General features: G+C 61.0%; 3 protein-coding genes across 17 annotated transcripts in view; 2 read left to right on the top strand and 1 right to left on the bottom strand.

Moving 5' to 3' along the window:
• Positions 1 to 1,653, top strand: part of AGRN (agrin) — a 39,252-nt gene extending 37,599 nt beyond the window's left edge. For all 4 annotated transcript variants that reach the window (XM_002694193.6, XM_005217205.5, XM_024976824.2 and 1 more), the window contains one exon: positions 243 to 1,653. In XM_002694193.6, coding sequence (XP_002694239.1) covers positions 243 to 400 — 158 coding nt within the window. In that variant the 3' untranslated portion in view covers positions 401 to 1,653. The remainder of the gene's footprint in view (positions 1 to 242) is intronic.
• Positions 1,654 to 1,732: 79 nt separating this feature from the next.
• On the top strand, positions 1,733 to 15,655 carry LOC526769 (tyrosine-protein phosphatase non-receptor type 11). 11 transcript variants are annotated; one of them, XM_015475232.3, is made up of 14 exons: positions 1,733 to 3,333; positions 9,152 to 9,274; positions 10,286 to 10,483; positions 11,169 to 11,355; positions 11,430 to 11,549; positions 11,721 to 11,834; positions 11,976 to 12,072; positions 12,285 to 12,364; positions 12,694 to 12,849; positions 13,059 to 13,190; positions 13,892 to 14,046; positions 14,153 to 14,220; positions 14,351 to 14,669; positions 14,841 to 15,655. In XM_015475232.3, the coding sequence occupies exons 1-14, from the start codon at positions 3,320 to 3,322 to the stop codon at positions 14,893 to 14,895; spliced, it is 1,818 nt and encodes a 605-aa protein (XP_015330718.2). In that variant the 5' UTR covers positions 1,733 to 3,319; the 3' UTR covers positions 14,896 to 15,655. The 11 variants fall into 11 exon arrangements, with proteins under 11 accessions (XP_015330718.2, XP_024832583.1, XP_059731759.1 ...); XM_024976815.2 differs by having other exon boundaries at positions 11,721 to 12,072; positions 12,670 to 12,849; XM_059875776.1 differs by having other exon boundaries at positions 11,721 to 12,072; positions 12,670 to 12,849; positions 14,153 to 14,462; positions 14,572 to 14,669.
• Positions 15,656 to 16,467: 812 nt separating this feature from the next.
• Positions 16,468 to 23,320, bottom strand: RNF223 (ring finger protein 223). 2 transcript variants are annotated; one of them, XM_015475197.3, is made up of 2 exons: positions 19,107 to 23,320; positions 16,468 to 17,707 (listed from the first exon to the last, which is right to left on the bottom strand). In XM_015475197.3, exon 2 carries the CDS (start codon positions 17,696 to 17,698, stop codon positions 16,949 to 16,951), a length of 750 nt encoding a protein of 249 aa, XP_015330683.1. In that variant the 5' UTR covers positions 17,699 to 17,707; positions 19,107 to 23,320; the 3' UTR covers positions 16,468 to 16,948. The 2 variants fall into 2 exon arrangements, with proteins under 2 accessions (XP_015330683.1, XP_059731766.1); XM_059875783.1 differs by lacking the exon at positions 19,107 to 23,320 and adding an exon at positions 18,664 to 19,100.
• Between the last annotated feature and the right edge of the window lie 41 nt (positions 23,321 to 23,361).

Genomic DNA, 23,361 nt, shown 5'->3' with positions numbered 1-23,361 from the left:
GACAGTGGGTGGGCTGGCTGGGCTGGGGTTGGGGTGGGGTCCTCCCCTCCTGTCTCAGCCCCTGCTGTAGCCAGGAGAGGGTGGGGCCAGGAGGCTGGGGCACACCTGCTGGCCTCCTGGTCTCCCCAGGGCACTGACAGCCCTCTGGTAACTCACCTAGTCATTTAGCCTTTCTGCCTACCAGTGCCCAAACTGCCCGTCACTGAGTCACGGTCTGGGGCCTTTCCTTTCTCTTCCTGCAGGTGGCCTGGAGAAGCTGCCCACAGGCCAGGCCCTGCCCAAAGCCTATGGCACAGGCTTCGTGGGCTGCCTGCGGGACGTGGTCGTGGGCCAGCGCCCGGTGCACCTGCTGGAGGACGCCATCACCAAGCCAGAGCTTCGGCCCTGCCCTGCCCTGTGAGCCACGCTGCAGCTGCTGCCCGCCCTGTTGTAATTATTTTCTATTTTTGTAAACTTGTTGCTTTTTTGATATGATTTTCTTGCCTATGTGACGGCTGGAGGGACTGCTGGCACGGCCTCCCTCCTAACCAGGCAGGCGAGCTGCAGAGACGGACTTGGTGCCGAGGGACTCTCAGGGTCAGGAGGGTAACTCTGCCCATGGAGGACTTGGCTCACTCAGCAGCCTTGGGATGCGACCCTCTGCCTCAGGACACTGTGTCCTGGCCTCTCAGGCTGTGCCTGCACAGTGTCCACTTGTGCTGGCCCCTGTGTTCGCCAGCCTGTTGGCAGACCTTGCATATACACGTTGCCCACATTCCCTCTGGCGAGGCCTGTCCCTAGAGCAGCAAGGCGCTGTGGGGTTTGGAGGGGCCCTTCCTCTGTGTAGGCTGGGGCCTTTCTGGATTCCAGCTGAGCTGCCCCTCCTCCCTGCCTGTGCTAGGTGGGGCCAGCCTCACCAGGGCCTGCTGAGCCCGGGCCTCATGTACCAATCCTGTGAAACAATGTCATTGTTGGGGCCATGCTAGCCCCTCCCTCCAGCTATGCCCACCCATCCCAGGGCACTGGAGAGCAGAGGCCAAGTCCAGGCCTGTTCAGGGCACCCTGGCCCACGGCTGGCCCTGCCCATCTACCCAGCCACCCTGGACGTGGCTGTGACCCCTTCCCACCGCCCAAGTCCCCATGAGGAGCCCTGAGAAGGAGCAGGGCCACTTGTGACATGTGGACTGCTTGATTCTGGCCAGCATCCCCTCTCAAGGATGCATGTGCAGGCATGGCCACCAACCACAGAGTCTTTATGTATGGATTTTATTTGACACCTGGGGTGGCGGGCCTGTTGTCTTTCCTGTCCTGGCCCGAGGACAGCTGAGGACACCACATAGAAAACATTCTGTCCAGTTTGGGGGTGAGGAGTGGTTGTCCTTATCCCAAAGTGACCAGGAGTAGCCTGGGTGTCTTACCAAGGCCAAGGAGCAGGTGCAGGGGTGGCAGAGATGGCTGTGAAGCCAGAAATGCCTTAAACTGCAATGTTAGGTCTCATCTGGTCCCGTCCCCCCAGCTGCCCACACCTCTCGTGGTGGGGGTGGCAACCCCAACCCTCTCACAGCCAGGCCTGGGCTGTCAGGCTTAGAGGCTGGAGGAGTCTTATATGTCCTGTTACTAACTCCAACCTATGTCTGTGTCAATCACCGTGAAATAAAGTCTGAACACTTTCAACAGGTGCTTGTGTGTATCCACACCAATGCCACCCCCCTCAGCCCTTCCTGGCCCAACGCTCTCCCACTTGGCTGGTTTCTGTCCTGAGAGCGCCATGATGCCCAGCTCCATGGTGGCGTGCAGGCTTCAACCTCCTTTAGGTGGCTCTGGATGGAGGAAGGGTGCTGGGTTGGGGGCTGCTTTTGGCAAGGAGACCCTGCACAGTGAGTGTGCACACTGTTGTGCGTGGAGCTGGCCAGGTGGATCCATGAGGCCTGCACCCCAGGTAGCCTCCTTAGGGATGGCAAGTCCTGCCATGTGTGCATATTTGCACACATATCTGCCTACATCTGTGTGTCTGAGCACAGGGTGGGAAGAGGAGCTATGAGGACAGCAGGTTGGCTATACTAAGGGTAAAGGGGGCCTGTGGGGGAGTCAGGATGGGGTGGGGGGAACCCTGGTGGGTGGGGATGGGGTGGGCCTGTGCTGGGCTGGACATGGGGTGGAGAAGACACTGACTGAGGTGCTGAAGCACCTAGGGGGGCCGTCCTGCAGCATCTGGAGTGGCTAGGTTTGAGGAGCTGAGGCCACCTGAATGGAATCCACAAGGCCAAGGGTTACCAGGCAGAGGGGAGTCTGGGCTGAGGCCAGGCACACTGGGGAGTAGGTGGCTCTGCTTGGTGCTGAATGAGGGGAGAGGAGACCTCCATGCTGGGAGGACCAGGAATGGGTGCTCTGGGAGCTGATGCTTCCAGGAGGGGCTCTCAAGGCAACCAGTGTTGAGGGTGCCGGGCCTTCAAAGTTGTCAGGAGCATGAGGAGGAAGAGCTCAGGGTGGGGATTTGGGATCAGGGTTGCAAGCAGCAGGTCCCAAGCCATGGTGTGGTGTACCACTCCTGAGAAGGGGAGGGGCTGGGGTGCTGGGCAGGCGCTGAGGCTCCTAATGGGGATCCCAAAGTTAGGAGCTCAGGAGCTCAGGCAAGGAAGGGTGGAGCCCCCACGCGATTGGCCAGTGGGCACCGGGGACAATTGGACCTGGCAGGGGCATCTGTAGCAGGAGTAAAGGGCCCACGGAGAGAGGTGTCAGCATTGCCTAGGAAGAGTGGCAGAGGTGGGAGAAGGGAACTTAGAACGGAACTTAGCAGCGCAACATAGGACTGGGTAAGACGAAAGGGCCCAGTTATCAGGTGGGCTCCCACCTCCGCCCCTTTGGGGCCGTCTCTGGGACACAGGTCGGGTGGGGCCTGTTCCGCCCGCTTCTCTCGCTCCCAGCCCCTCCCTCCAGGGTGTGGGGAGTGCAGCCCCTCCTCCCTCAGGACAGAGGCGGAGCCAGAAAGGTTCTTGGAAGGAAAGCACCAAAACGAGCAGGACCCATAATTAATCACTTTCCGTGCAGCTCCGTCCAGGGCCGCCTGGCACCTGCGCCCTCTGAGCCCATAATATGGTGTGAACCCCTTTTCCTGAAGCTCGGAGCGACCTTAGGAACTGGTGCTATTAACCCAACCTGCCAGCAAGGCAGCGAGACCTGAGGGCTCGGCTCCTTTAAGGGAGATACTGGAGGGGCGGGACCTCTCGATGGGCGCGGCTCCTTGGACGGGGCGGGTCCCGGTGGGCGGGGCTCTGATGGGAGGATCCTCTGGGTAGGCGGGGCCCCCTCAGAGCTACCAGAGAGCTGGAGCCCCGCAGACATGACCTCGCGCAGGTGAGCCTGGCCACCCGGTGGCCTGACGCTGAACCCCACCACATGCGCTTCGGGCCAACGGGTGCGGACAGGGGGTGCGGGAGAGATGCGACCCGGGACATCTCCTGCTCCTGACCGGTGGACCCCAGGCCTGACCTTCTGACATGTCATCTCCACATGTGACATGTGACATCTCCACAGCCAGGGCCAGATTCCTGGGTCCTGGGACAGTGAGGCCTAGCCTTACTCTGGCCGGTGGAAAGGACTCTTTCAATCTGGGGCTGGGCCTGGGTGGAGGTCAGAGGTTCCCTGACCCTAGGGAATGGATGGTGCTTTTGCATGGTAGCCACTGGAGCCTAGAGTGGACAGCAGGTGTCAAGTCACTGACAGACCCTCTCTCTCTCACTCTCCTGGACTTCTTGCCTTCTTTTTGGCCACCAGAGATGTTTTCCACCTGGTGGTCTGCCCTTTCCAGTTTCAGGACTGGGAGCATCCTGGAAGCCCCTTGACCTGCAAGGTAGGCTCTTCCCTTCCCAGGCTCTCCTAAGGGCCAGGTTTAGGGGCGAGATCCCTGGAAACGGTGTGTGTGCAACCCAGGACAGGACGCAGCTCTGCCCCCATGAAGAAGAAAGGTTGGGCATGTGCAGGAAGGGGCACTTCCTGCCCTTTCTACCAGGTCCCCACTCCCTGGTTGTGCACACACTCATGTGAGCTCAGACTCTAGCTGGATGTGGATGTCAGTGGGGAGCCACACAGGTGTGAGACGCCTGTCACCACTTCCTAGCACTTGGTACATCCAGAACACCTCTCTCTGGGGCTCGGTGAGGCTGGGGGGTCACAGGAGGGGTTGCCCTAAGACCCCGAATGACTCCCTAGATCAGTGAGGGGCTGGACAAGATCTGCTCTTCGGGTCTAGGGCAGTGCCTCAGTGGTGAGGGCCCCAGAATCCCTACAGGGGGTGTGGTGGGCCTGGCAAGGTGGCCTCTGGCAGGGCCAATGGCCCTGTAAGGCTCAGGAACAGTAGCAGTGAGTTGATCTCCAAGAACCTGTCAGCGTAGAGCCCTGTGGTTCCAAGATGTAACATCCAGCTGGAGATCAGGGAGGAGGGCATTTGGGATCTGTTTGGAATGACTCTCAGGCTCCCCTGAGCCTCATTTCTTGGTTCCCCAGGCAAGTTCTGGTGCTCAGAAAAGGTCATGTCTGTGTCATGTTCATGTGACCCTGGGCCAGCCTGGGAAAGCCCCGGGTGGGGCTCTGCCTGCCCTTGCCAACCCTCCCGCCCCACCCTGTGATGACCATCTGGACTGTCACTCCTCTGACCCCTGGGTCACTGCCCACAGCCCTATCAGGCCTGGGCAGGCCCAACCAAATCCCAAGCGAAACACATCCCCCCTCCTGCTTGCTCTCACCCAGCGGCCCCTTCCCATTGCCCTGTGGTTTGTGGGTCAACGGGCATCACCATTGCCACCACTCACCCCGGGACTCCGGCTGTGGGCAGGGCTGAGCTCAGGTCTTGCCTAGCATTGAGGTTTGATGTGTTGATATTGGTGCTTGGGAGGGGGCTGGGTCCTATGGGGGTCTGCTAAGCCCCTTAGAGTTCTCCCTGTGTTCCATGTTGGAGAGGAAAGCATGTCTCTGGTTAATTCAGTTCTGCACAGACAGGACAGGCCTGCATAAACAGGGACCAGAAGGGGCTAGGGGTAGGGAGCTGGAGACAGACACTAACAGTGCTCTGTGGTCCTCAGCCCTGGAGCTCCAGCCTGGGGCCCTCCCCTCTGTTCTGTGTATCTCCCATCATCCCAACAGTGTCTTTCCTGCAGGTACCATGTATATAGCATGTCCACAAGCCATTCATGGAACTCCCAGGGTCACAGGGTGTCCCATCTATTGATGAGACACCAAGGCCACACAGAAAGCTGGACCAGACACTGGCCAGTGGGTTCAGGCTGGGCTGTTTTTGGGCTCCTGAGCATCGACCAGACTCAGTTGGACCTTAAAGGGCCCAAGCTGTTTGACTCGGTGGGGAGCCCAGTGTATCTTGCCCACCCTACCTGCCCCTCTCCCGGACCTGCCTGACCATGTGACAAGGGCAGAACTGAGTCACTGACCTGCCACAGAGCAGGGAGCTCTTTGGCACAGAAGTGACCCTAGTGTGGAGATTGGAAATGGGACTTGCAGCTTCCCACCTCCTCCCACCCCGCAGCCAGGGCTGTGGCTGCACCAACCTGCTGGACACCTGACTCCACCTCTCAACCTAGTGGGGGGTGTGAAACCTGCCTCAGCCTGGGGTTGCAGGCAGGCAGTGGTATGAGCTGCTGTGACGGCTCAGGATGCCCTCCCTCTGGGGATTTCCACCTGACAGACAGCGGGCAGCTTGTGGGGAGGACAGAGGGACAGAAAGTATGAGCAAGAGTCCCCAAAAGGGCAGTGTGTCCTTCTCCCTGCTCTGTGGCTTGGGTGCCCCTTCTACCCTTACCCCCACATTCTGGGCATCGCCCATCTCGGACTGGATTCGGAGGCTGCTGGGGCCTGGGGGTGGGCATCTGGGATAGGATGCAGTTCAGCAGAGTTGGTGGCCCCAGGATGGGGGTCAGAAACCTTCCTTTGGGTTCCAGTCCCCCACCACCTCCTCACTGCAGTGGCTCTGGCAGCAGGAAGCCTTCACCCTTCTCCTGGTGGCCTGGCCTGCTCTTCTGTGACTGGCCCTAGAACTCATCCTGCAGCAGCTCTTAGCCCAGGAAACCTTCCCTAGCAGCCTCACCTGCTGGACTACTCAACAAAAACTACCCCTCTAGAGCCAGCATGGGAGGGAGCTTGAGACCCCAGGCCCAAAACATGCCCAGGAAGTGACTGGCTGGCAGGATACCTCCCTCCCCCTGGAAGAGCTGAATGGGAGTGCTGGGTGGCCCTGGGCAGGTCACCTGGGCTTCTGGGCCTCTCAGAACCTCTCAGAACATGGACCCTGGGGAGCCATGGAGGTCAGAATGGACCCTGCCCTCCCCGTAGTTCACATCTGATGGTGAAGACATGGCGGGGGGTGGGGGACAGGTAAACTCAGAAGCCTGTACACACCTGTCTGCTTGCTGTTCCAGCTGTCACGCATGGAAGGAGGGGCAGAGATGCAGCTGCAGTGCTGCAGGGTGGGGGCTGGGCTGTGTCTCTCAGAAAATGAACAGAGAGGAAGTGTGAGCCATGGCCTGCAGGACCAGCCGGAGGTGGCCAGATGAGGGGTGAGGTTGGAGAACAGAGAGATGAACAACGGGATGGGAGGGTGCTTTCCAGTGGGGGCAGGGTCCTTGAGGTGTGCAAGCATCCTGAAAGCCACACCGGGCCACTGAGAAGGCTTACGCGGCTCTGATGTATGTTTTCTGAGAACCTGTTTGTCTGCCGTGGCTCAGCTGGGGGTCACGGATGAGGCCTGAAATCAACACTGCAGTCCAGGCAAGAGCCAGTGGGCACTGGTCCCAGGGGAGTGGGAGAAGTGGTTGGGTCTGGTCTGGGGCGTTTGGAAGTCAGGACAGGAGGGTGCAGCGTTGGGAGAGTGCTGGGGAGTTGAGGGCAGGGACCTGGGCAATGTCAGGCAGTGACTCTCTTCACTAAGTGAGGACTGTGTGGGACAGGGCCTCAGGGGCCTTGTCAGGACTTTTAAATCTTGGAAATGTCAAGACAGAGATGCTGTTACCTTTTCAGACAGAGATGCTGGAAAGGGTTGTGTCTGTGAGCTTGAAGCTCAGATCCCAGGTAGGGCTATATCCCTGGTGTGTGGATGTGGCAACACATGGAGGGCAGAGTGGGGAGGTTCCGACACCATAGGGTCAGAAGGAGGGGACCCAGGCCAGGTGAGGTGGGGAACCAGGTCAGAGTGTGGGGAACTCCCAAGTGGAGGTTGTGCTTCTGGAGGAGACCTGACCACCAGCCCCAGAAGGCTGGAGGAGACCCTGAGAGCCCAGGGAAATTGTCCTGTGGGGACTCAGCAGTGTGGACCAGTGCAGGACCATCCTTTCTGTGATGGTGGAGATGATTCTTTCCCACATGCGGTCGACAGCCTCCACTGGCCATACATGGCTTTCAGCAGTGAATTGTGGCCACTGTGACCCAGGAACTGGGATTATGATTGTGCTCAATTTTGACCCATTCACCTGCACGCCCCACACCTGCCCTGGGCTGAGCATCAGACTGTGAGGTATAGACTGAGCACAGATGGCTTGTTGGAGGAGTAAGGAAGCAGCTGAAGGCAGGGGCAAACGGAGCACAGGATGGGGCAGAGGGAGGGGCAGGAGGGCCTGGAAGAGGCGTGAACTGACTCCCATTACAGAAAGATCTCAGTGGAGCAGGATGGTGCGGGGCCATCTGCAAGGACAGGACAGGATAGGGTCTGTCCAGGGCATGTCAGCCCCTGCCTCACTTGTGGCCAGGTTATGACAGCGAACAGCTGGGTGGGGCCTGGAGGTGGCAGGTGGCAGAATTGGAGTCAGGGGCCCTGGTGTCCCACTGGAGGCAGGACAGGGGCAGGACCACCCTGGACACCGTGTATCATCTGTACAGTGAACCAGGGACACACACCTCTGAACCAGACGGCGCAAGACCCTCCTGCAGTGACCTTTGTGCCTCTATGGGAGACTCACTGTTGCCGGTGGAAGTCCAGACACTGTGTTACAGGGTCCCGCTGGGGGGTCAAGCCAGGTCCCTGCCCTGAGATGCTTTGGGGCCACCACACGAGTAGATTTAATCCCTGGCCCAGAAATTCTTGCCCTAACTGGACAAAAGAAGCCACCCAGGTAAAGAAAACAGCAGTTATGATCTCAGCAGTGGGCACCTGTGGAGCCCTGATGATGGCCCCCTGATCTGTCCCCCCATCTCATGGGGATAACTGTGAAGGGTGGTCCCAGGGCAGCAGCAGGGGAGGGCAGAGTTGAGCCCCTCTCAGCCTGGACCCCCAGCAGAATAAATGATGACTCTCTGGCCTTCCTGACCTGCTCCTGCCAGCCACCTGCTCCTCACCCACCACCCACCACCCACCTATCTTAGGTTCATTAATCATTCACTTCTGAATTCATGTCTGTTTGTTAATCCCCAGGCTCTGTTTTATACCCTGGTGTACACCCTGCACAGAATGTTTTCACCCCTTGTGGACCGTAAATCCTCCCGTAGGAGATAGATAAGCCAATAAATATGTATGTCAGGACGGTTTTCAGTGCTATGAAGAACAATGAAGCAGAACACGCATCCAAGAGTGAGGGGAGAGGGTCTCAGTCACGCAATGTGGGCCAGGAGTAGAGAAAGCTGGTACAGGGAGCCCTGCGGTGCATGGCCTTGTGTGGTGAGGGGCGGAGGCTGGTGGGCAGCAGCAGGTGGAGGGTGGACCTGGGCCTGTGGGCTGTGCTCTTCTCCCAGGGGCGTTGCTCAAATGACTGACCAGACCTGCCAGGGTGCCTTGGGAGAGAGTGGAGAAGGTGGGAGGGGCGGGGGCCCCGCGGTCCGCTGCCGGGCTTTGAGGGGAGGAAGGGAGCTCTGGGTGGCCATGGGGGATCCCGAGTGCCTTTGGTCAAGCTGGGACGCCCGGTGGGCAGTGAGTTGGGGAGAGACGGCAGAGGGCTGAGGTTCCTGCTGGTGTTCTGGGAGGGGATGTCTGCCCTGCCCACCTGCCACTGTGGGAAAGGTTCTGCCCATCTATGTCCCTGGTCGCTCCCAGCCTCACCTCCTTCCCCACAGACCCTAGACTCTGTGGTCACAGCCCAAGGATGGGGGTGGGCACAGGGCACCCCAGAGGGCATCGTGGGTGTGGTCAGGATGGCCCAGTATCTCCCAGCTAATCAGCAGCTCTCCCTCTTCATTTCAGGTGGTTTCACCCCAACATCAGTGGAGTTGAGGCTGAGCAGCTACTCATGTCCAGTGGCCAGCACGGAAGCTTCCTGGCAAGACCCAGCAAGAGCTGCCCCGGGGGCTTCACACTGTCTGTCAGGTGGGTGGGTGGTGCAGGGTGGACAGGCCTGAGGCCCCGGGGGACCTCAAGGGGTGAGAATAACCTCAGCTGAGGGCATAGCAGGGGGTCAGGCTCCCTAGTGCTCCCAGAGGGCTGGTGGACAGCATTCTGAGCAGCAGGGACCTCTGCTGGGGGCTAGACATGCAAGATCTGGGGGGTCTGGTGTTCTGGCCAGGTGGCCCCTGGGCAGGAGGGGCCACTTAGACCTTCAGGGATGGCTCAGTGTGGTGGGCCCTGGTCAGCGAGATGCCCTCATCCCTCTGAGGGTCCTCACTGGCCGTAATTGTACCCCCATCTGCTGGGGATGTCACTCACTGGAGATCTGCCCAGAGCCCTACAAGAGCCAATGTGTAGGGAGGATGGGCAGGAGGGGCCATGACCAGCAGAGTGGACAGCCAGACCCATGTCCACCCTGTGTGAGGCAGGTCAGTCTAGAGTCTGGGGAGGGGGGGGTCTTCCAAAAGCACTCCAAGTTTTTCTGGGTTTTCTGCTAAACCTGAGGCAGCAGGTGGGACAAGTCCTCAGGGTGGATTTCCCTCCCCTGAGAGACAGGCATTCTGTTCTTACCTGGGGCTTCCCCAGCCACACTGGGCACCTGGGAGAAGCAGTCCAGCCCCCTGTCCTTCAGAGCCCCTGGAGAGGTGGGCTGGGGTGAGGCAGAGTCTGTCCTGAGAGGCTGCCCCAGCCTCGGCCACCAGGCCAAGGGAGAGTTAAGCCTGTAGTCGCCAAACCTAGTACTGGCTTCCCTGGGGGCAATGGGGGCAGGGTGCCCACCACCCAGGATGAGGCCTGGACACTAACTGGGCAGGAACCTGCAGAAGGGAGGGACCTGACCTTGACTGTGGCTGTTCTGGGCAGAGGGATGGCAGAGGCCAAGAAATCAGGGCAAGAACTCCCCTGGGGCTATTTGGGAAGCTGAGTGCTCATGGGAAGGAGGGTGGTTGGTGAGAACAGTGGCCCTGATGGCAGCTGGTGCACTGGCCCTTTCAGGCGCCATAATGAGGTGACTCACATCAAGATCCAGAACACAGGTGACTACTACGATCTGTATGGAGGGGAGAAGTTCGCGACGCTGGCTGAGCTGGTACAGCACTACACAGGCCAGCATGGGGGGCTGCTCCGAGAGCGTGGCGGGGCCCCCGTGGAGCTCCGGCACCCGCTGGGCTGCCAGGACCCCACGTCGGAACGGTGAGCGGCTGTGTCTACATCTGGCCGACATCTGTGTCCGCACTTGTGTGTGTGCGAGAGTCCGAGGGGCAGGGGTCGATGGACACGGCCTCTGGATTTCTTCTGCCCCCAGGACTCAAGGTCAGGCTTGGGCACCACTGTGGCAGAGTTGAGGGAGTATAAAGCACTCCCTCCTCAGGGGTTTTGGCCTCAGTTCTCCAGGTCTCAGGCACCAGCTACAGAGGGGTGCCTGTGGAAGAGCTGCAGCCGGCCTCCTGTCTGCCTGCCTGCCTGGTGACCTGGGGAGAGTAGGTCTCCCAGCCTCGGTTTCCCTGGCTGCACTGCGGAGGCCTGAGCCAGCTGTGCCGGCTGAGGAAGCCCGGTGGGGCTGGCCTGGCCCACTCCTTGCTGAGGACTAGGCTGCCACCTGGTGGCCACCCTGGGGCCCTGCAGGGCCTGAGGGTCCCGCCTCATGTTGCTTTCTGGGTTGGAGGAGGTTTGGAGGAGGCTTGCAGAAGGGTCCGAGAGGTGGGCAGGGCTGACCCAGGTTGGCTTGGGTGTGGGTGCTGCCCGGGGCCCACGAGGTCTAGGTGGGTGTGTGTCTCTCTTGGTGTCTGTGCCTCAGAGACTTCAGCTACTTGTGGGTCTGTGCCCCTCACCTGGCCAGTCCAGGGCCTCCTTTCTCACGTGTGCTGCCCTGGGCCAGGTGGTATCATGGGCATCTGTCTGGTAAGGAGGCTGAGAAGTTGCTGATGGAGAAAGGGCGTCCAGGCAGCTTCCTGGTTCGGGAGAGTCAGAGCAAACCTGGGGACTTTGTGCTGTCAGTGCTCACACAGCAGCTGGACAGGGTGGACCGCCAGCCGCGTGTCACCCACATCATGATCCACTTCCAGGTAAGAGGCGGGGTGGGGTTTGGGGTGTGGCTTGGGGAGGGGGTAGCCACCAGGCCCTCACTGCCACCCCACAGCCAGATGGGAAGTACGACGTGGGAGGTGGTGAGCAGTTCGACACCCTTGGAGATCTGGTGGAGCGCTACAGGAAGAACCCCATGGTGGAGAGGTCAGGGGTTGTGGTGCATCTTCGGCAGGTATGTCCCCAGGCACCTGAACCTTGGGGTCTGAGTGAGCTTCTCCCTCTGGAGGACAAGGGACTCTGGCATAGCCCCTGGGGCAGGGTGGCTGAAGGCAAGGGTGGGGGCCAGGGCGCTCTGGGGTCCACTGGGCCTTGCTAAGCTTGGACTCGAGCCTCTACCTGCCAGCCCCTCAAGGCCACGAGAATCAGCGCTGCAAGCATTGAGAGCCGTGTGCAGGAGCTCAGCGAGGCCACGGATGCCAGCGAGAAGGCCAAGCAGGGCTTCTGGGAGGAGTTCGAGGTGTCGGCCTGCTGCCCACTGCCCCCCTTCAGACTCCCGTCCTCTGGGCTGTGGCAAGGGCCAGCAGAGGGGTGTGGGTCAGGGCGTGTATGGCGGGTGTTGAGGGCTCTGGGGCCACAGGCTAAAGCCCCACTCCTCCAGATGCTGCAGCAGCAGGAATGCCGGCTCCTGTACCCCCGGAAGGAAGGCCAGCGGCCGGAGAACAAGCCCAAGAATCGATACAAGAACATCCTTCCCTGTGAGGCTGGGGCTGGGGTCACATGGGGACCAGGTCCTCACCCACCAAGTGCAGGGCCTATCTGGCAGAGGGGTCCTGGGGGTGGAGGCAGGGGTCATTCCCCACCACTGGTGCGATGCCCTCTCTTGCCCCTTCGTCCTCTGCCTCTGCTCACCACAGGTCAGCGGGGATCCCTCTTCCCTGGAGACCTGAGCTACATCTTCCCTTCTCAGTTGATACCACTCGTGTCATCCTTCATGATGTGGATGACAGAGTGCCTGGAGCCGACTACATCAATGCCAACTACATCAGGGTGGGTACTTGGCCTGCTGCACCTGTGGCCTACATGAATCAAACCCTGGTCACTCCATTCCCCATAATAATGAGCCTGGAGCTCCTGGAATGGTCTGTGGACTTTGGAAAGACAACAGATACTCAGGAAGGGTGCAGTAGTCTGCACTGGGTCCTCAGAGGGGCCAATCCAGAAACTGCTGGATTAAATATTGGTCCTAAGCCCCTTCCACCCTCCATGGTCTGTGTGTGAGCCACTTTGGCTACTTTGCATATCATTTGCATCAACTTGAATTGGTCCTCTGGCACTTTAATTCCTGGAAACAGCAGGCAGCTGACCCCACCTTTCAGAGTGACCCAGAGGAGAAGCCAGGCCATGGACTGGGCAAGGTGTACATCGCCACCCAGGGCTGTCTGCCGACTACAGTGGCTGCTTTCTGGGCCATGGTGCACCAGGAGAACACACATGTCATCGTCATGACCACCAGGGAGGTGGAGCGAGGCCGGGTAGGAGCTCCAGCTCATGTTCCTCCCCTCCTCCTGCCATGTGCCCCACTGGATCTGTGTTGGAGCTGGCCCAGCTTTGCTTCTTCAGTCTTAGAGATGCTGGGGCACGGCGAGGGCCCTAGAGAGACCCTATGTGTGCCCCGCAGGGAGGAGGGGCATGGGTGCTGGTGGTCTTCCAGCATGGCTAATGCCATGCCCCCACCCCCCAGAACAAGTGTTTCCGATACTGGCCAGAGCTGCACGGCAGCCAAGAGTACGGCCACCTTCACGTGTGCAACATGGCTGAGCACTGGGCCCAGGGCTATTGTGTGCGGGAGCTGCAGGTGTGGAGGCCAGACCAGGTGAGCCTGAAGAGCCTCGGGAGCCTCAGGGCTAGGGTGATGTGCTCAGGAAGTCTCCAGGTCTGTGCTGGGCTGGCCCAGCCTCCACCCAAAGCCACTAGCTTTGGTGGCTTCCACATGGCTCAACCCACTGGGCAAAGTCCTGGCCTGGGCCATGCTGGGCAGTGATCCCAGTCAGGCAAGTTCTCAACCCAGCTGTCTGGCTCCAGGGTGGCCTCACACCCATATAGGCCTCTTCTTCCAGTTCCTCCCTGGGCATCTCAGTACCTTCGGCCTTCTTTGTATGCCATTGGTGCCTGTTTCTCTCCCAGGCACATTTCCCTCCTGGCCAGTTCCCCTCCCAGGCACATTTCCCTCCTGGCCAGTTTCCTTTGATAACCACCGGGGCTCCTGCAAGCCTCTGTGTTTAGCCCTTCTTAAATAGAATTCACTTCCTGGAAGCTGCTCCTCCCCAGGACCGTCTTTCTTCCTTTCCCCGGGCAGCGCAGGTCCTCCAAACCCTGAATCCCATCTTTTCCTCCCACTCCCTCCAGCTCTGTCTGGGCCCTGCTGGTCACTCCTTCTGGCAAACCCCGCTGGGCCTCGCCCTGTCTCTCCCCAGTTCAGTCCCTGTGCCCCTCCCAACCAAGGGTCACAGCAGCCCGAGGTGCTTGGGACAGCCCAGACCTCCCAGCTGGCACTCACCAGCCCACCCTGCCTAGGAGGAGTCGCCACACACAGTGAAACACTACCAGTACTTCAGTTGGCCGGACCACGGCGTCCCGGCCGAGCCCACCGGCGTCCTTAGCTTCCTGGAAGAGGTGAACCGGACCCACAGCAGCATGCCGGGGGCCGGACCCATGGTAGTCCATTGCAGGTGCGACAGGGGATGGGGCGGGGCCAGCGGTACAGGTGCGACAGGGAAAGGGGCCACGGCTCTGTCCTGTCAACTAGCCACAGGCCTCCTTGGTCCGTCCCAACAGCGCTGGCATCGGACGCACTGGCACCATCATTGTGATTGACATCCTGGTGGACGTCATTCGCAGGCAGGGTGAGCCGCCCCAGGCAGGCCCCGCCCCACGTAGCCCCACCCCCTGCGCTTGCCGGTACCGCTCGTTGCATCTAGCCATCCCACCTTCTCCCTGCCGGCCCCTCTCCGCCCTGAGCACGCTCCTCCCCAGGGTTAGACTGCGACATCGACGTCCCCAAGACGATCCAACTGGTGCGGCGGCAGCGCTCGGGGATGGTGCAGACCGAGGCGCAGTACAAGTTCGTGTACCTAGCGCTGCAGCGGTACATCCAGGGCGAACAGCTGCGCCTCCGCAAGCCTGTGGGGGCGGGGCCGGGCCGGGGCGGAGCCTGCGCTGGCGTCACCATGGTGACCAGGGGCCCCTCCCCTCAGCGCGAGCGGCAGGAGGAGCGCGGCTCGCTGAACCTGGGCGTCTCGCCCGTCGACCCCGGCTGTAGCCCCGGACCCGCACCGTCCCGGGCGCCGGCGGCGTGAGTGGAGCATCAGGGACTGTGGAGGGCAGAGTCCCGGCCGGGGGCGGCGGCGGGGCAGGGGAGGGGAACAGGAAGGCCTCGGGGGCGTGGCCCGGGCTCGGGGGCGTGACCGGGGCGAGGGGGCGGGATCGCAGGTGGGCCCCAGTCGAACTCTGTCTCTGCCTGCAGGACCCGGGAGGCCCCCCGCCACGAATATGAGAACCTGCAGGGCCTAGAGCCGTGAGAGCCCCTCGTGCACGTGCCCCGAGTGGGGCTGGAGCCGTGCAAGAAGGCGGGAGCCCAGCAAGCCCGGCCTCCGCGTTCCTCCAAAGGACTGTTTAGGATTGTGCAGACAGGCGCCCAGCCCTGAGCGCCGCGGAGTCGGGGTGGGGATGGGGGTGGGGTCCCTGGTCTGCCCCTCAGACCCTCCCTAACCAGGTCTGCACGCCCAGAAATGGTGAGGGGCGGGCAGATCCCGTGGCCCTGGCACTCCTGGAGGAGGGGAGGCAGAGCTGCAGGGCTGCTGTTTGACTCAGTTTGGGAGGCCGCCAGTGACCAACTGCACGTTGCGGTGAAGACATGTGTGCTACATGTCTGAGGGTCACTCTAAATGTGGGACACGAGACCAGCTAGTGAGTGCCAGTTTGTTCACCAGCATTTGTGACCCTCTCCCTGCTTTCTGAGTGCCCCCGCCCCTTCAGAGTTACTTCTCAGCCCTGCCTACAGCCGTGGTCTAGGCTGTGGCCTGGCAGTGGCTCAGTCCTGCCACGTCCAGACCTAACCCAGACTGTCACATTGCAGTCATGCGTAGATAAATGCTTGTTAAATGAGGGAATATGTGACATGCTCATCTGACCACAGTGAGGAGGGCGAGACTCCATGAGAGCATGACTTGTTTGTGACGATGCGATATCACTGGCTTGTGGTCCACACTGGCACCCTCCCATTATGGATGGCCCTGTGACTTTCTGGTCTCCTCAGTAAAATGCCTTCTCAGTTCTGCATCTTTGCTGGGGCTTGGAGAAAGGGTACCTGTGGGTCCCCATGACTGGGCCCAATTCCCCAGGGTCTTTCTGAGCCACAGGCACAGCTGGTTGGAGCAGGAAGTCCTGGGTTTTGGGGTGAGGAATGAGGAGGCTGAGACCTATGCAAGCCAGAACCGGCTTGGCTTCTCTTCGTCATGCCAGCCTGGCGGTGCAGGATTCCTGGACTGATAGCAGTATTGGGTGGGGGAAGGGTGGGGTGGCAGGACTCCCGCCCATCCCCCAGGATGCTCGCTTCACCAGCCAGGTCTGGCCCTCCTCTGCTGGAGGAACCCGAGGCCTGTAGATCGTCAGGATACGCTGGTTGTCGCCACCTCCGCTTCTGTGCACCCTTGAGCCTCGGTTCCCAGGGGTCGTGAGGTCCTGTAGCCCTCCACTCAGGGCTCTGGGCAGGGCTGTGGGATCATGACTTCTGGGGGTTGTAGCCTGTTGTGAGCACAGTGGGGGTGGGAAGGAGGACTCTGGACCAGACCAAGGCCCCATCCCGGCACCCCCTGCCCCAGGTGCTCCCGGCCCTCACTGTCTCCCTCAGGCAGCCTCCCAGCCCCAGGAGGCAGCCAAGCCCAGAACTGCTCCAGCCCATCCACAGCCCAGGCAGGACCGGAGTTGGACCCCCTAGAACTTGGGCCACACACGCTAGGGGCTGCTGGGAGTCCAATCCAGGAGGTGTCCTTTGGATTCAGAGCCTTTGTGGAAGGGGCAGACTGGGCTTTTCTGGAAAAAGTGGCTTAATGGTACAGGAAAGAACACAGAGGGTGAGGACCCCTTATCAATTGTGGGTACAAAATAGTTTATTTAAAAATGTACAATTCAGGAGGGCAGGATGGGCACTGGGGAGCTGGGCTCCCTGCCACTGCCCTCTGTCCCCATGGCCACCCAAGGGAAGGGGCCAGCCCTGCCTGGGGAAGCGAGGAGCCATGGTGAAATGTGAAAATAAGATGAGGGTGGCAAGCCCCCTCCCTTTTCAGCAAGGGGTAGGTCCTACAGGTGATTCACAGTGTGGACAGGGAGGGGCCTTGCCAAGCTGTCTCTTCTGGGCCTCAGTTTCCCCATCTGCAAGATGGGGGTTAGGGAGGTGGTCTCTGGAGCCCATAGCAATCTGATTCTTGGATGCTCCAGGGACCATTTTGTCCACCCCATAGGACCCAGCCCCAGAGAGCGGGGGGTTGTGTGTGCTGAATGGGGTGGGGTTCCTCAGAGATGTGGGGGCTCCTCTGGGATCCTGGAGGGGTGGGGTGGGTGGAAGTGGTGACACTAATTGTACGCCAGGGACCCGAGCGAGGAGGTGGTGGCGGCGGTGGAGGGTGGCCGGGGGAGGCAGCGCAGGCTCCCAGTCTTGAGTGCGCACTGCACGGGCCAGAGGACCACACAGAAGAGCACCAGCAGCAGGGCTGTGATGAGCGCCACGCGCCTCCAGTCCCTGCAGCGCGCCCAGCAGCGGGCCAGGGGCCCCCGACGGTGGGCGGGGTCTGGGGTGGGCACAGGCACAGCAGGCTCAGGGGGCTTGCTTGGGCCTATGTCCACACACATGAAGCCGGGCTCCACCGGGCCAGGCACAGAGGGCGATGGGTAATAGCACAGCTTGGTACCCTCTAACCACACAGGCTCCTCCTGCTGCAGGTGAGCTGGCATCCGGGCCTGTAGCTGGCGGCTGGTGCGCAGTGCAGGGGCTCCAGCAGCGGGTACAGCTGTGGGTTGCCGGCAGAATGGGCAGGGCACAGCCTCGCTACCTGGCTGGCCTGTGGGCTGGGCGGCCGCCAGCCGTGCCAGGCACTCCAGGCAGAAGACATGGGTGCAGGAGAGCTCCTTGGGTGTCTTGAAGATGTTGTCATAGCCCGAGAAGCAGATGGAGCACTCCAGAGGGGAGGCCACTTTCTCTGAGCCTGGGGTGCCCGGAGACCTGGGGCTGCTGGCTGAGCTGGGGGACCTGGGCACTGTGGCTGTGGGGCTGCTCCTGCTGGTAAGCGGCATGGTCGTGTGCCACACCTGTGGGCCTGACGACATGGTTCTGGGCTGTGGGACAATGGAGACCACTGTGAGTGACCTTGACTGCTCCTTTCCTGCAAGGTCAGTCAGTCACTCTCTCCCCATCCCTCTTCATTGCATCATCTCAGAGATGCCTGTGGGCACCTCTCTGAAGTCCCCCCACCTGCTCCCCAGCTCCTCACGTGCTTTATCAGGGGTCAGTACCCTGGGGTGCCCCAGCCTGGCTGGGCCCTGTGGGCCACTGCTCAGTGAACCCCTCCCACCAGCCCTGGCCTACCTGACCGTGCCATTGGGCAGAAATAAAAGTGATGATGACAACAGCCCACGACAGTTACTATTTACATCAGGGCTCTGCCAGGCTGGACCCTGGTCATCTGATACCAAGAGCCACGGTGCAGAAGAGGCATCTCAGAGGGGCCCCTGGCTGTCACAGGAAGAGTGTGGCTCTGGGCCAGGTGAGGTTGGTTTAAACACAGATTCCAGTGTGGGTGGCTTATTTGGTGGGCGCACAATAACTGGCAGGCAGTTGTGTGAGGTGGGCGCCAGGCCTGGCTGGACAGGCTGCGGGAGACCAGGGGGCCTAAGCAAGGGTGGTGGCCATGGCCTGAGGAGGGGCTTTGTCTCCCCACCGTGGCCTCAACCTGTAGGGCCAGCTCGTCTGGTTGGTGACAAGAGCCTGATGCTGGCCCTCAGGGCCTGGAAATGCTCGTCACCCTTTGGCCAGTGGAGCGGGGAGGGTGGATGAGCCAGGCATCCTCTTTGGGCTGGCCCGCCACCCAGGAGGGTCACACCAGCCACAGCCGCCATCCAGGAGGCAGTGGGATGTTCCACTCCTCACCTACTACCCTCTCCATGGGAGGCCCAACCTGTCTCCCTGATGAGGCTCAGGTAACCTGCCTGCTGCTCCTTCTTGGGCCTAGGTCTCTACCCCAGGCAGCCACATGGGTCCTGCTTGGAGGAGGGCAGGTAAGGGGGTGACTCACCCATCACCTTTATGATGGACAGAGGAGGCCGGGGCCTTGGGAAGGCCTGACCACATGACCCCATAGAGCCCATGAGCCCCCCAGAGGTGACCTGAGCCTGACTGGCTGGTCAGTACAGGAGGGCTGGTGGAATGACTTTGCAGTGACGTGCCACAAAGGCTCAGGTATTGCTGCCACCTGACAGTGACCACTGTGAGTCACGGTGGTATCACTGTGATGTCACGAGTGCTCTGGCATCGAGGTGTGAGATGTCAATGTATTTTGGTGACAGCAGCTGCCACAGGCCAGGTACAGCTTCAGCAGGGTCTGGGGTACTGCAGCCGTCCTCCCCCAGCTGTTCCCCACATGACTGGTTCCTTGGCACTGGGCCCCACCCTTCTGAGGAGGTGCTCCACCCTGAACCTGTACTGGTGAGACGGGAGTGCCAGCTGAGCCGGACTTACCTGGTAGCCAGGGTTAGAGGGGCCCGGGCATGACCCTCTTGGCTGATTCGGCCAGGCTGAGGCCCCAAGCTCACTTGTCCTGGAAGCGCTGGCTTCGTCTCCTCTGGTCCAGGCTGGCTTGTGTTCCCCGACTAGTGTTCCTCTCCAGAGCTGTCGTCCACAGCTGTGCCGGGCAGGTGGGGTGTGGGATGTGTGCGCTCCTTCAGGTGTGGAGCGCTGTCCGAGACAGGTGTGAGTTCTATGGGCGTGGGCTCCTGGCAGGTGTATTTATATGCTCGCTTGGGATCACGCTGGCCAGGGCGTGGCCCAGGGCCTCCAGGATTGGCTGGCCTCCCATCCTCTCCCTGGCAGGCTGGGCAGTAGAGGGCGGGGAGTCAGAAGTGAGAGGTCAGAACCTGGGGTGGGGCTGGGGGTCAGTAGGCCTCTGCAGTCTGGGCAGGTCTCAGCGGGTGACTGGGTGCCTGGTAAAACCTCTCCCTACTCTGCAGCTCCTGAGATGCTGGAGCAGCCACTCCAGAAACAGACCTACCTGCTCACTGGCCTTGTTCAAGGTGGGGGCACCTGAGCTCCTTGGGTGGGCCCCCAGAGGGTCCTTGCAAGGAGGCCCCCCACTCAGTCAGTTCACTGACACCCTCCCCCAACAGCCCCTGTTCCTGCCCCTCCCCGCCAATACCCACCTCATCCATGTGGCTGCCACTCAAAAGCACAGCGGGCCCCAAATGGGCTTCTGCTGTGCTCATCCCTTCCCACCTGCAGCCTTTGGGGGCTGGGAGAAAACTCCTTGCTCTGGGTCCGGGGAGTGGGGTGAGAGGTCAGGCTGGGAGTGCCCGCAGGGTGAGTGAGGGGTGAGTCAGGGGTGAAGGTGTGTCAGGCAGCAAGCTGGCCACAGGACTTGTTTCAGGGGAGCATCTTCTGGGGGGACCTTAGTTTCGTAGGTAGGGAAGGGACTCAAGGAAGTGCCCACCCAGGCAGGGGATCCGGAAGTCTCCCTGGGAAACAGGGAACGGTTTCAGCAGGTTAATACCGAGTCCCAGCACACCACAGGGCCAGCCTGCGCCCAGGCCTGTCTGGGGCCAGGATGGAGAGAGTGAGGGCTGTGCCGGAGGGGCCTTAATAGCCAGTGGCATGGGCTGTGACCACCCACAGTCAGCCTGCCTGATCCTCCTGGCCACAGGGTCACAGGAGGCTCTCTTCTCCACCCTGTGGCTTCGCTGCCCACCCCCCACCCCAGCTTCACATACCACACTTCAGTGTGCACCTGATCTGACCTTGGGGGCCAGGACCTGATATGGAACCCCAATCATGAGCCTTTTGGGAGTGAGTGTTGGGCTTGGTGAGGCTGGGAGAGGGGTCCACCCTGGTGGGGAACGACCCTGACCCTTCAGCGGATGGTTCAGGACCCCCAGAGGCTGCTCAGCCCCAAGAGCACTAGGAGAAGCACTGACAGCCTTGGAGCAGGCTGCCTGGGCCCAGACCCCAGGAGGAACCGGAGTGAGAGGAAAGGGGCAGCCAGGACTGCAGCCGCAGGAGGTTGAGGTGTGGGGCGACTACAGGAGAGGAAGAGAGGACCAGGGCTTCCTTGTGTGCTCCAGGAGCAGGAAGAGCTTCGGTGAGGGGCTTGGCGAGGGTTCAGGGCCAGCGGGGTTGGTGAGGGCCCAGAGGATGGGGAGTCTCTGTGAGGGCGGGGCCTGCCTGAGCAGGACGGGGCTCTGGTTCCCACGGGTATCGTGACTCAGGGTCTGATGCTCCTCCAGGAAGTGTCCTGGTCCTCTGAGCACACCTCCCCAAGGGCTTCTGGGAATATCTGAGCTCTGAGATCACCCCGAGCTCCTCAGTGGACAGTCAGTGCCCGAGGCGAGGGGACAGGAATGCCCGAGGGATGTGCCATCGGGGTGGGGCCAGGTCTCACCACACGGGACCATGGCGCTCAGGGATCCCCTGGCCCCACACACCTGCTCACTCTCATCATGACGAGGGAAGAATATCTACATCTCGTGAGCGTGAGGGCCTCATGTGAGCAGGTGAGCTGCTTACCAGCTTACTCCGGCTGGCTGTGTGTGCACCTGTGTGTGTGTGTGCACGTGTATGCACGTGTGAGGGGAGCCTGGCTGCTGGCAGGTGACCATGAAGCTGGGGCTTACTTGCCAGACTGGGCAGAGAGCAAGGCCTGCAGTGACCACCCCTGTCCAATCATGGCTCTCAGATGGTAGGGGTCCCCAAGACCTCAGGACACCTGGGAGTCCTAGGCTGGAGGCACAAGCTACTTTTGGCCAAATGAGCAGGGGACAGGCCTGCCCCACAGGGCCCACCCTGGCCATGGCTCCCCAGCCCCAGTACTTGTTCGAGGACTGGCTTCAAGACTCTGAGGTCTTGCAGGGGGCACAGAGAACAGCCAGTTTGGGGAAAGGTCTCAACATGGGTGTAAACTCTGGTGTGCCCCACAGGCCAGAGCCTGGGAGACAGAGGCTGGGCTGCAGCAGGGGCTCTAGGGGGTGCACTTGGGCTTGGCCTCCACCCCACCCTCTGCACTCTGGCTCCTGAAAAGCTCGGAGTTGCCCTCTGGCCACAAGGTGACTCCTCCGGTCCTGTCCCTCCCACACCCAGCAGTGAGCCGAGTTCCCAGTTGGCCTGGCCTTGGGGGCCAGCTCTTTCTGGGGCCCGGTGCCCAGGCCCCACCAGGGCCTCTGTTCTCATGTCCCATCCTCAGGCCCTGCTCATTCTGCTCTGTGCTCCCACCTCCCAACTCTACAGCTGGTCCTGCCTCTTGCTGACCTCTGATGGCTCTGGGTGCTTCTTTGGCACCAGGTGAACAGATGAGATGAATGAATGGACGAGCTGCAGCTATGACCCCAGGGCCATGCCCACTGCCCAGCCCCACACCAAGCTCGCCTCCTAGGACGTGGGGCTCCTTGTGGTGGTTGACATGGTGGAGCACTAGGAGGGGACAGGTGCCCCACCTGCCTGCTTTGCCCAGAAAAGACCCCACAAATTGGCCTTATCTGGGCTTTTTACATGAATGCATGGAGTCCAGGTGAGGAACAGGTGACAAACTGAGGGGACTGTGCAGGGTCCCCACACAGACACCCTGTCCCTGCCAGCTGCCCCACCCCCCACCTGCTTTCTGGCCTGGATACCCATCAGAGTCATGTGCCCAAGAGTCCAGGAATGTCCCTGAAACTATTTGGGGGGCCTGAGACAGTCACACCCAAGGCCCAGAGTGTCCAGCGGCAGAGGGGAAGCCAGCGTGGCTGAGGGCCTAAGAGGCCAGGCTACAAGAGGCCTGGAAGGTCAGGGGCAGCATCTCAAGTGTGGGGGCAGAGGGCTGCAGGGTCAAATTCAGAGTTGAGTGTTGCTGCCAGGGGTGGCGAGAAGGCAATGGCAACCCACTCCAGTGTTCTTGCCTGGAGAATCCCAGGGACAGGGGAGCCTGGTGGGCTGCCGTCTATGGGGTCACACAGAGTCAGACACGACTTAAGCGACTTAGTAGCAGCAGCAGCAGCAGCAGCAGCAGCAGCAGCCAGGGGTGGAGCAAAGCTGAGGCTGGGGGCTGCAGGGCTGGGAAAATTAGAGAAGAGGCGGCTCTGAGGTTCCCAGGGGAAGCCAAGGGTCATCTTGCATCCACAGGACCTCCATGGGAACCCCACAGCCCTTCAAGGCTGTCGGCTGCGGAGGCAGGTGGTTCCAGGCCGCTGTCCCCAGAAGAGAGGGCGGAGCCTCCCCCAAGCCCTAGTATGCTGATGTACTCCCACGTGCCCAGGCCCAGGGCCACACAGACACCCTCCGGGGGGGTGTGCAATGGCTGCAAACCTCAGACCAGGCAGTCCAGGCTCTGCCCTGCCCCCGCTCTGTCCTGAGGACGGGCTGGGATGCCTGGGATGAAGCCACCAGTCGGCAAACATCCCCGTGCTCGCCAGCCCCTCCAAGGGTCACTCACCCATTCTCGCCTCCCAAAGGTGACAGCTGATGCTGGCCTGCACTCTGTGCCCATGTGTACCTTCCTCCTTGGGCTGTGAGCCAGGCACCATGGGTGCCCCATGGTTGTCGTGTCTGCACAGGCACGGTCTCTTCACAGAAAAACTTCCCTAAGAGGCACCCACACGCTTCCCTATCTCCGTCCTGACAACTGGGGGCCACTGGGATCTCCTACTTACACGAGGTCACTTGGGACAAGCCCCCTTCTCCCATAACATCCTCAGGACTGGGGGCTGCCTGCAGGGTGGGGGTCTGGGTCCTCGTCAGGAGCTCCCCATCTCCC

This window comes from Bos taurus, chromosome 16, assembly GCF_002263795.3.
Source record: "Bos taurus isolate L1 Dominette 01449 registration number 42190680 breed Hereford chromosome 16, ARS-UCD2.0, whole genome shotgun sequence".
Classification (NCBI taxonomy): domain Eukaryota; kingdom Metazoa; phylum Chordata; class Mammalia; order Artiodactyla; family Bovidae; genus Bos; species Bos taurus.
The sequence above is the reverse complement of the archived record's forward strand: the minus strand, read 5'-3'. Positions and strand labels throughout refer to the sequence as shown.

Excerpts from the sequence above, each read along its gene's own strand:
- RNF223 (XM_015475197.3), bottom strand. The coding sequence starts at position 17,698 with ATGTCGTCAGGCCCACAGGTGTGGCACACGACCATGCCGCTTACCAGC.
- LOC526769 (XM_059875774.1), top strand. Across the intron at positions 12,365-12,669 it reads TCAATGCCAACTACATCAGG|CAGGCAGCTGACCCCACCTT; the intron begins GTGGGTACTTGG and ends TCCTGGAAACAG. Across the intron at positions 12,850-13,058 it reads GGGAGGTGGAGCGAGGCCGG|AACAAGTGTTTCCGATACTG; the intron begins GTAGGAGCTCCA and ends CCCACCCCCCAG.